This window comes from Dipodomys merriami, unplaced genomic scaffold (genome assembly GCF_024711535.1).
Source record: "Dipodomys merriami isolate MVZ:Mamm:240054 unplaced genomic scaffold, mDipMer1.0.p SCAF_4, whole genome shotgun sequence".
In the NCBI taxonomy this organism is placed as follows: Eukaryota; Metazoa; Chordata; class Mammalia; order Rodentia; family Heteromyidae; genus Dipodomys; species Dipodomys merriami.
The window spans coordinates 45,709,890-45,721,743 of record NW_027205603.1 but is presented as its reverse complement, the minus strand read 5'-3'; the positions used below and the strand labels follow the sequence as shown (position 1 = coordinate 45,721,743).

Here is an 11,854-nt window from a genome sequence, read left to right as displayed (position 1 = left end):
CTGCCCAACCTGGCTTTGAACCACAATCCTCTGATCTCAGCCTCCCAAGTAGCTAGGATTGTAGGAGTAAGATACCGGACCCGGCTATGCACTTTTTAGTATATAACTTTTTAATTCCTTGCCCATTCTTTCCAAAACATTATGAGATATTTGGTTTATTCATAAGTTGCTTTCTTTCAACCATGTATGATTTTTTTTTTCTTTTTAGTTTGAGCTAGCGAGCTTTCTTGTATTTCCCAATTCCAGTATGTACTTTAACTCCTTTCTTCTGTTCCTAAACACCTGCTCATTTACTTTCTAAAATACATCAAGTATGTATTATCTTGTTGATCCTTTTAAAATTACAATCAGATTCACTTTCTTTATAAAATCACTTCTTATTTTATTTCTCTTGCTGAAAAAAATCTTCTAAATATGTGATTCTTATTCTTCCATGTAAGAGTACCTAAATAACTAAGCTGACTAGACTTATGACATGAAATATGTTGTTTATGGTAAAGTCAAGAATCCAAATTTAGAAGACTTATTTATATCAATAGTGCTCATTAATCTTAAAATGGTTTCTAAACGAAGGCATGTATGCAAAAGGAACTGAAAATACTCCTTTGAAATATGATTAATTTTAATAAGTTTACAGGAAATGAATAAATTCACCAACAGAAAAAAAAGTACTCAAAGTAACATTTTACAGAATTATAGTCTCAAAGCACAATACATTTTCCATAGAAACAAATACATCACCACTTTAGATACCATAATATAGCAACATTTATACACAAGGCCATTTGCCATTATGAAAATCAGTGGCAATGGTGAGACAAGACATTGGTCCATCTTTATTCTTGCTATTATACTTCCTGGCCTGCAGGAGTATGTGCCAGGATACAAGACAAAATGTGTGACTCCAACATTAACAGTACATAGGCTGCCATGCTTAGCCCTATGTTTATGACATAATCACTACTCATATCCTATACCACAACTTTGACTTTATTCCACTTACAATTAAAACCATTCCAAAGGAGCCAAAATTTTTAACAGGTTCATTAGAATATTAAAATATTATTTTATACAAAATAGTAAGTGCAATATCAGGACTTAGTATTGTATATATCTAAACTAAACAAAAGAGGAACACTGTACAGGTACTAAGTAGAAAACAACTTGAGATTTTAGAGTAGGTAACACCATGGAATTGGACTGGGAAAAATGTGATAAAAGGCTTATTTCAGTTTAAAAACTATTGCTTTTAGTGCACCAGATAATTTTCTGAAGGACATTCACATTCACTGTTTAGATCCATTTTTATTAGTGGCATATACAAAGCACCATGTGATGTAATATATGAAATGTAGAACAATCATGACTGTAATTAACTATAGAAATAACTGCTAAGAAAATATAGCAATATTTAACACAGGATTTCTAAAACCATTACATAGTCATTATTTTTTTCCCAAAGCTAATGTCCCATGTTTTATTTTATAGACGTTGTTTATCAAGACTTATATGCATTTGGCACTTGTAGGAGGCTGAACATAGTTGCTATCTTTTGTACAGTAATGTTACAGTTTTATACAAACTTGAGAAATATGGCATTTGGAACAGTCATTAATGATCCCCTTCCAAGTGCTCCATTTCACACAACAGCGAATACTCTGAATGCTTTTCCTCCTGGAGGATTCTGTAAACTGCAAAAATACAAAAAAAATACATTGATGTCATCTGTACATATAATCCTTCTAATAAATCATGCTTTCTTATGACAGTCAAAAAAGCAGTTCTGTGAATCCAGATGGTCAACTTTCAAACTACTATAATTTATAGTTGTTGGAAAGCTCTTGCACGGATGACATCATTCTTAAGATGTTGGTATAAGCTGGACTCTAAGTTTACTAAAGAAATTTAAAATGTATGAAAGGAAAAGTCTGTCTAGTATTTCACAGATTCTAGTCATATTTTCATGCATTTTCTGCTTTGACTCTAATGAAATATACTTCAGGAGAGTTAGCTGTTGTTTTCTAAGAGAATTCTAAGACTCTGGTGAACAGTGGATTTACATACTTAAAAGTTCACTGAAACTAATAAAATGGTTCATATTTACACAATGCTGTAACTTATTATGTTTTTTTTCTAGGTCTGACCAAACTTAAATTATATTGCTATCATACAAATCAATTCTGAATAGACACTGTTTCTTTCAAGAAAAATGTTAATGAGGAAATTTAATTGTCAAATCTAGAAGTACCTAAGCATTTATTTACTAAAATTGAAAAATATGGAGAGTAGAGAGGAAGGAGATGAAAAGGAATACAACTCAATGCTATTTGGAGGTACTTCTAAAACAGGTTAAAAATAATGCACTGCCACATATAAGGGAATTGGATAATAAGCAAGTATATACAATGTTTTAACTGAAATACAGTAGATTCAAGGGAGATCTCAAATAGTGTAATTACTTAGAGAACCAAAATGAAGGTTCCACAAAATAAAATACCATAAAGCAGATGATTGGAAAGGTAGGGTGGGTCAAGGGAAGAGAGGTAGATGAATGAAGAGAAGAGAGGGAAAATGCAGACAAGAATGTAATGTATATCCCACAAAATTAAGAATAGTGAGGTGGGTAAGGGAGGGATATATGAGAATGTTGAAAGGGGTGACATTGATCAGGATAGATTGTATTAATAAACTGCTTTGTTAAATGGCAACTCCTTTGTACAACTACTTACAAATAATAATGGAAAAATGTAGCCGGGCTGAAAATCCTAGTTATTGTTTACTTGCAGCATTTCTTATTTTCTCTGTACAACTTAGTCTTGTAATCTGCTCTACCTTTAAGAGGAAAAATCTGATGATACATTCATTGGGTCATATTAAACTTATAAATTTTGGAAAAAACTGATATCTAAGAATATAATCTTCTTGTGCAGAACATAATAGCTTTTTGTATATGTTAAGTTTCTTTGTACAGTTAGAAGATTTTATAGTTCCATTCATATAAATTCTTAACGCATCTTCAAAAATAATTCAGAGCTATGCACTTTATTATTTAAACTGCTCATTTTTTATGTGCCTATTGATCAACATTTTGTTTAAATGTCAAAAGTTAAGGCAGACGACAGATAATGCCATTTATCATTATTTCTTTCAATTAATTACACTTTGGTATCATTTTATTTTAATTAAAAATTACCTTTATAGATTAACACAATGAGTCTTAAGAAAAAAACAAAGTGTAATTCCTTTTCATGTTTCCTTTTCTTTTCTTGAACAATCAAAGAAGGGAGAAAATTTTCAAGTGAGGAGAGGATGAAGAAATCACCAATGTCTATACATGACACACACATCATGCACACATAGTGAACGTTAACTGACAAACTGGGGGTTCGTCTGTAGTAGCAGTGTCTGGTGTGTTTCTTCTTTTGCACAAAATGACATACTGGAAAAAATGTGTATCTCTCAGCCCCCTGATCTGCTGCTAAAGCTGGACTCTGATTTATTTGGAGACACTAATGATTTAATCCATTTTGGCCTCAGTTAACACACATATGAATTAGTTAGAGGAATAACATTATAAAGCTTTTGTACGGATTGATTTAATATTCTTAAAGAATCTAGTAGTGCCACTGTCTAGTGGATACTCAAGAATACATAGAAGTGAGAGCCCATGGTTTAAACTCTATGAACAATGAATGTAACAAGCAACTCAACCCATTAAGTACCAGGAAGTTGCAACATCTATTGACTTGGGGAAAAATTAAGAGACTAAAAGAAGTGGGGGTGGATGAAGGGAAATGAAATGGTGAGCCAATACGGCCATAATACTCAATGTACATATGTGAAATAGAACTTGGAAACCGGGGTGGGATAGAAGTGGGGGAGGAAATGAGGAAAAGGATAACTGTGACCAAGATGCATTTTACACTCAACTCAGCATATTAAATTGCAACCCTTTTGTACAACTATTTCAAAAACAATAAAAGTAATTTTTATTCTATCTTAGTGGATATCGCTTTATGGTTTTAAAATACACTTAAACGTATGACAGGTAAATGAAACCACAGCACTTAGATTATAAAAGGGCATACTGGATTCTTTAACTGTCAGTCCCTTGTTGTCATATTTGCTGAGCAGGGCAATGAGTAAGATTGTCGAGAAGTCACCTTCTCCATGATGGCTTACTTTTTATATAATCCCATCTGAAAGCAGATGTTAAATGCAGACCATTATGTAAAAATGGCATCCAGATAGTTATATGGGAGACAACCTGGACACCTAATATGGCATAGTTTTTAGGGATTGCAGTTCTTTAGGGAAACTATTAGCCATATGAATTCTCCAATAGCAAATTTGAAGGACTCTGGCCATATCTAAAAGTTAAGCATTTATTTCCTTGAATATACACAAGTGAAAAATGAAACAGTATTGCTTTCATAAATGCCAATGGCAAAAAAATCACTAATGGTTTATTTATCTGTGTTTATCAATAGTTCATAAATTGAATCATATGAATATTCTCAAATCACCAAAATAGCACTAGGGAACAAACTGAATGACTCAAAAGAGTTCATTGACATAATACGAACTTCCAATTGCACACGAAATCTGGTTGTAGGCAAAATCAAACTCATTATTTCTGTTGAATTCTTTGTCAGATCACTGGATTAGAGAAATATTCAGAGCCTAACTCATCTAGAAAGAATTAACTATCAAAACTAATCTAGAAAATCCAAGAGGATAAAGGAAATTTCCTAATTACAAGATCTATTAACAAAAGAGTGGTTCTGACTCCTAATCCGATTTTTCATGTTGATTTTTATAAGCCTGCAGGAGACAGTCCCCTCTGGTACTGCAGCTTCTCCCATCCCTGGAAGACTGGTTGCTCATTAGGCAAGAATGCAGAGGCAACAAACTGGCTCAGCCACTTCATTTACAACCTCCCTACGGAGGGATGCTGCAAAGCAATCATAAATAATGAGGCAGATGGCAGATGATATGGAGGCATGTTTACTTTCGCTTTACCTTTCTGAGAAGATTCCATTCTGAAAAGAAGCAGTGTACATCTTCCTTTTGTCCACAGGCATAACATCAACATAACCACCATGATTTCGAACCACTCCAGCATGAACGGCTGCTCTGCAGATGCTGGACAGCTGGGGAGGCAAGGGAAACAGGTATCCCTATTAGGAAATGCCAGCTGAACTGGTCCAGCCTACTCTTCTCCTGGACAGAAGGTGCTGACATCTGTCTACACGGACAGCGAGCAGCTGGCATCATACAATATTTAATGTTTCCAAAATCAAAGTCATTTCTGAGCCAGTCTAAAGGCAGATCTTAAGGATGACTGTCCTGGTTAGACTCCTCCACCATCCAATCTAGAAAATAGGTCTTCTATCCCAACAGCAGACTTTTGTAGTCAAAGCAATACAAAATGTATTTACTCCTTTTAACTTTTCAAGAGCTTATTTGTCACCCTCAAATTTTAACATACAATGTTTCAGTTAGTGTAGAAGATATGTTCACAGATTAGATGGCATGTACCCCATTTATGCTCAGTTTTGGCTTATTATATATGACTCAACCATAATTCTATACATTTCTAGGGCTCCATTGTAAAATAGTTTAAGTGGGGAGTTTTCCTTTTCCTTTTAAATAATATAATCTATGCAGAGGTATTTGTGCGAAGCAATAACCCCAGGAAGGCTGGGTAACGTGCTATATATGCTTACAACCTCTTGGGAGGTAGAGATAAGGTTCAAAACTAGACCAGGCAAACATTTGAGAGATGCCATCTCACTCAATAAGGAAACAAAAAAAGACAAAAACAAAAACTGCATGTGGTGGGGTGTGCCTGTTTTCACAGCTATGGCAGTATGTGGGAAGCAAAGAAGAAATATCATGGTTCAGACTCAACTGTATGTAAATATAAGACTCTATCTCAAAAATAACCAAAACAAAAAGTGTCTCAAATTGTTGAGCGCTTGCCAGAAAAAGCTTTAAGAAGAAATTCTAAAGAATAATGAACATTTTCTACCTATCAGCCTATATTTGAAAGTTCTGACAGAAATACTAGATAGAAATCTTCTGTGTTATATATATATATATATATATATATATATATATATATATAACTTTCTGTTGATAAAATTTGATGTTTAGGTCTAACACTTTCCATTTTTTTTTAAACTACTGGCTTCCAAAAGTCAAATAACTTCTTTTGGCTACCAAAGTCTTCCCTAGACCTTAATTTTGCCTTTAATCTAAGTGTTCTACTGAAGTCTGAAGCCTGAGGAAATCCCATACAGGAAATACTTGAACTGTATGACAGAGAAGCAATTCACCTCCTGTCTACCTGCATTGGTCTGGCCTTTCCCAATGCCTTTGCTGAGTTCTGTTCTTATCTCTATGCTCATGTGGGGATTTACTGTGCTTTGAAAGTCTGCATAAGTGAGTGTGTCTTATATGACCTTGCTTTCTCAATGTGCTCTGAACTCTATGCCATCAGTCAGTATTTATTAGTTCACAGAGCCTGAAGGCCAAGCTGCTTAATCCTTTTCAATTCTGTTTCTTTGCTACAACATACCATCTATCTAAAGCCCTGGAGGAGGCATTTAATTCACTATTAAAGTTCCAAACTGAATTCATAATTATATTCAATATTATTCCTAGCAGATGGAATTAAAAAAATCATTTTGTACAGATTTTAGTATTTATCCTGTTCTGTTAAAAAGGTATCATCAGTATTTCTCCCCTAGACAACAAAAGTGCTTAGATATAACATTCACTAAGTCCCAACACTTACACTGTTTTGAGAGCACTGGGAATTTGCTTACAGCTATGCAGTCAGCCTGCATTCCTACCAAATTCAAAGGTCAGAATTTTTTTTGTGCCCATACTTTATTGCAAACAAAGTAGAATGTACCTGGGAATATAGTGGAATTTTTGGACACATGCAAAAATGGACACAATTGATTCTAACTCTGTATATGGAATGAAACAGACAGCATAAGTGGAAATAAGAGAGGAATGGAAATTGATGGATTCAATCCCACTTTCCCATCTCAACTGTCACTGAAGAGATAATCTACTTTGTAAAAACACACCAAAAAAAAGGCTGCTAAAGGTTTCATCTCTAAGTCTGCATTGCCAAGTGACAGGAATCTTCATATTTCCAACTGAATTCTCAAAGACCCACAAAATGCTTTCTATTACCTACCCACTTCATTTAAATGCAAAGATACAGTGATCTTTGGAAACAAATTCCAGCAAACCCCTAACTCTAGCAAGAGATGACTGAAAAGAAGTGTACAGGATACTTTGAAAGGCTCTTGCCAGATGTGACTAAGATGAAAAGTTCCAGTGGGTAAAAGGAAAACCTGGACCCATTGCAACAGTGATACCCACAAGAACACTATATTGGAAATGAACTTTACAACTTCGGGTGGAGGGAGGAGTGAGGGAGGTGGGGGAGGGAAGGGGTAGTGGGAGAGGGAAGGGGTAGTGGGAAAGGGAAGGGGTAGTGGGAAAACAACAAAGGAGGGGTAACAATGCTTGACAAGAAATGTACTCATTACCTTACTCATATAACTGTAACCCCTCTGTACAGCATCTTTACAATAAAAAAGAGAAAAACCTGGAAAGAATGACTCGTTGGAAATCCTGGGTGAGTCCAGATATGCATATTTCCATTTCTTTATTTTAATACATATTGGTGTAGATGATAATGGCTTGGGGGCCATTGTGAGTTCCAAGTTCTGTTAAGGCAGAAATAAACCCATCTTCTTCACAGGTTGGCAGACAAAGTAAGTAATGGAAAGGTGATGAATGAATTGCCCACCTGTTACCCTCAAGAACCTTAAAAACTAACAATAAAAGAGACAGACAACAATCAAAATACCTAATAACACACTTAGTGCAAAGAGGAAAACACAATAAGGTTTGAAAGAAAGGATGACTTTATCCTGGCATTAGGAGAGCCAGTAATATCCCTCCCAGGGAAGTAACCATAATGAAGATAAAAAGAAAGACTATGACTTTGACAGATTTTTTTTTTTAAAGATATGTTTGAAACAAGGCTACCAGCCCAAATGTGAGCACTAGTAAATTCAAGTTACCAGCAAGACATGGAAGTTGCCGAAGACAATAAAGCAAATCTGCAGCAGAAGAGACTTATAACTGAGGAAGAATTCAAAGGTGAAGCTGAATTGAAAAAACAAAAAACAAAAAACAAACAAACCCCAGACCCAAATGAACTTGTCAAGAGAAATAAGGTGAGTCTGTTCTTAACTCCATCTATTTCCTATCATATTTAAGAGAATATTCCTGCTTGCTTTTTTACCTCTCTGGCTTATAGAGTGGTAAAGGTTTCTACACGTCTGTGGCATGAAATGTAAAAACACTGGCTTGCACACACAGAATACTCTCATGTCTGGAGTGGACTCCTACCTAACCTGGCGCTGGCGGCTCACTCCTCTAATTCTTGCTACTCTGAAAGCTTAAGATTGGCAGGATTGTGGCTCAAAGCTAGACCAGACAGAAAAGACCCAGAGACTCCACTTCCAAATTACCAGCAAAAAGAAGATCTGGAGGCCTGATTCATGGGGCAGAAAACTAGCTAATCAAGCAATCTGTGCAACTCTCACATTCATTTCTTTGCAAATGCCATTGGCCCACGTAGAATATGTTCTCTCATGCTCTTTGCCAATCAACACGTCAAACCCAGCTCAGAATACATTCATCCATACTGAAACCATTCCCACTAATATTCCTCATCCAAGCCCACGAAAGTCATCTGTAACAACATACCCATAAACAATTTCCTTAGTATATATTTACAGAATTATCTGGTTTTGATTCCATACTATTTATCATATGCTCCCTTGGAAGTGACGTTATTGTTTATACATTTGAGAAATTCGCAATTGTCTCATTCATGCTTCAGATACTGAAGAAACAAAGGAATAAAGGAAAGCACACTACATCTTCTTTTTGAGAAAAAAATGTCCCCAAGCTCTTTGTTTTAAATGTCTGATATGTAGGGAAGGTAAGCAGAAAAGTTTAGTCACAATAAATACTTGTACACCCATATACATCCTCAGAAATGGATGAGTAGCTCTTCTGAGACCATATAGGACACTTCAGAAATTGTTCCCTTGCTCTGTATATACAGAGGCACATACATAGATATTCGTATGTATATGTATGTGTGTGGGGGTACTGGGGTTTGAAAGCTGGGCTTCAAGTGTTGAGGTTGTTTTTCTCAATATTGGCACCCTACTGATTGGCACATGTACTTCCTGCTTTTACTGTTTATTTGGAGATAAAAGTCTCACAGACTTATTTTTTGTCTGGACTGGCATTGAACTACAATGCTCAGATCTCAGTCTCCGAAGTAGCTAGGATTATAGACATGATTCACCATCTTGCATATATTTTTATCTATGTTAATATGGAGAGCTGTATAGGGTAAGATACTTACATCAGAATAGATTCGTGATCCTATCACACGAGCATAATGCGGGTTTGCCTGCATACAGTTTCGAGGACAATATACTCTGAAAAAAATTATGTATAAAGTTATAACACCAATCATTCTTACTTTGAAAACCTTCATACAGAGAAGCAAAGTCAACACTGCTATACCTTTTCTCACATTTTCTCTCCTGAAATAGGTCAATTACACAAGGTAGGCCCTTGATACAATTGCTTCATTTTACTTTGTATATTTCCAGGCTGGTTTTCTTTCATTCTGATTTAGCCAAGAAGCCTTCTAAACTGGGGATTCAAAGGAGGTATCTCCATGTATCTGAGATGTCAGCACTCAATGTGTGTAGTTTAGTAAACAACTAGTGAAATCTGTTTCACCTCAGTTTTTCTTCTCTACTTTCACACTTTGGTGTATTTTATCCAATTTCATGGTGGTCATGATCAGGCATAATGAGTTAAATTCCAAGTTAGCATCTCCAGTAGGGACTTTTCTTTTTCCAAACTTGTATACCCTCCCAGTTTCCCAGCATCTGCACCGAGTTCTAATAGAAATCTCATTCTTAAATGGTCCACAACCAAATTCCTAATTTCTTCTGATCCCAAATCTGTTTCATCCATTGGCTCTCATTCCTAATACAGAGGAACCACCATTATTACAGGAGCCACACCCCCAAAGCTTTCTTCTCTCCTTGTTCCTTCTCTTTATCTCACACCTTACATCCAACCAGCAGTAACTTTATCCATTATCAATTGTATTATGTCTAAGATCGGGGCATTCCTAAGTTCTTTGGCCACAGCAACACTGAATCATCATCTAATGTCAAACTTATATTCCTTGCTTGATTTGGCCTTCTCCAGTTTTTCCCACACACTTGTATTGAGACAGACAAATGCAAGCATGTCATTTCTCTGGTCCAAATACTCCAGTGGTTAGCAATGCCATTCAGAATAAGCCCTGCATATTTGGCATCAGTGTTACCTAACTTTATATCCTACTCCTTTTTATTTTCTCACCATGCTTCAAGTACATGGCCCAAAGGTCATTCCTCAAGTTCCTACTTCTGGCCCTTTGCACTTCTTCCTACATGAAATACACTTTTTCTAGGTCTCTTGTTGACTTAGTGATATTTGATTAACTTAGTTCATTTAAAGACATTTTTTAAAGGCTTCTTATTTAAATATACAGTGAATTTATCACTGTGGAGCAAAAAAAGTCAATCCATTCTGAGAGCTCAAGAAATGTTAACTTGCCAGTTAAAAATCAATTGCCTCTTCTTAATTCTTTCTCTCCTCTCTTTCTCCCCCATTTCTCATGCATACAAACATACACACACACACACACACTAAAAGGAAATAAAGTAGAAAACAATTTATTTTATATACTGAATGAAATTCTCAATATTAACCACATGAAAATTACTGACAGCACATGATAGAATAGTGTTTTTTTTTCTCTAAAAGTAGGCCAAAATATTGCTTTGCCAATGCAGTCAAATGTTCTTTAAGTAGTTTTGAAGAAATAGCCAGAGCTCTAAATCTCTAAAAATTCATATATTTCTGTATATTCCAGGGTGTATAGTTTAGCCAGAGCCACTTAAATATGTGTAGTAAGTGAATATGAATTAGAATAAATGAGTTAAAGGGTTAATGCTATTAAAAAAAAAAAACACTGCCTAGAGTATCCATAGGAGGGAGGCCTCCCTTGATTGGAAAATGATTTCATGGTGAGAACCATACACACCACCCATCTTATGGTAGAAAACCACCTGTTCTGCCTTGGGATCATGCTTTCTAATGCCTCACTATTCCTGGCATTTAACTTACAGATGGTCACCATTAGCAATTCTAAGTTGAGTTTATTTAAAAGAAAGACTTGAGGAAATTCTTTTTGTTTATGTTTGATCTCTGTTTTTAACACTTGTCACATACTATTGAAAAGATAGGTAGTGATTTAGGAAATACTCTTTGATCTATACTTTGCCTGTAAGCTTTGAATGAAAATACTGAGGCATATTAATGACAACTATTTTTACATTAAACATTCAATAGATTTTAAAGGCTTAATTGCCTATACATATATGTAAACTATTTCCATTAACATATACGAACAGACATAAACACACATGCATGCAAAACCATACAATTATACTAAACACACAGACACACACTTTCACACACACACATACACACTACATTTTCTACAAGGTTAGGTACTAGGTAACTGAGGCAGTTTGTTTTGGGTTGTCCTGACAGCAATGGAGCATCCCAAGGATGTCACTGTGCAGGTAAATCTAGTCAGTTCATGTTCTTCCACAATTAAAATTTTAAAGTTTATTTGCTCTAGTCATTCTCTCTCGAATAGACTGCC

General features: G+C 35.4%; 1 protein-coding gene across 1 annotated transcript in view; it reads right to left on the bottom strand.

Annotated features, from left to right (window-relative positions):
• Window positions 1-706: 706 nt before the first annotated feature.
• The window catches only part of Crispld1 (cysteine rich secretory protein LCCL domain containing 1), a 41,759-nt gene continuing 30,611 nt past the window's right edge, over window positions 707-11,854 (bottom strand). Inside the window, exons 13-15 of the mRNA XM_069991797.1 lie at window positions 9,479-9,554; window positions 5,023-5,153; window positions 707-1,691 (exon numbers count right to left, since the gene is read on the bottom strand). Coding sequence (XP_069847898.1) covers window positions 1,640-1,691; window positions 5,023-5,153; window positions 9,479-9,554 — 259 coding nt within the window. The 3' untranslated portion in view covers window positions 707-1,639. The remainder of the gene's footprint in view (window positions 1,692-5,022; window positions 5,154-9,478; window positions 9,555-11,854) is intronic.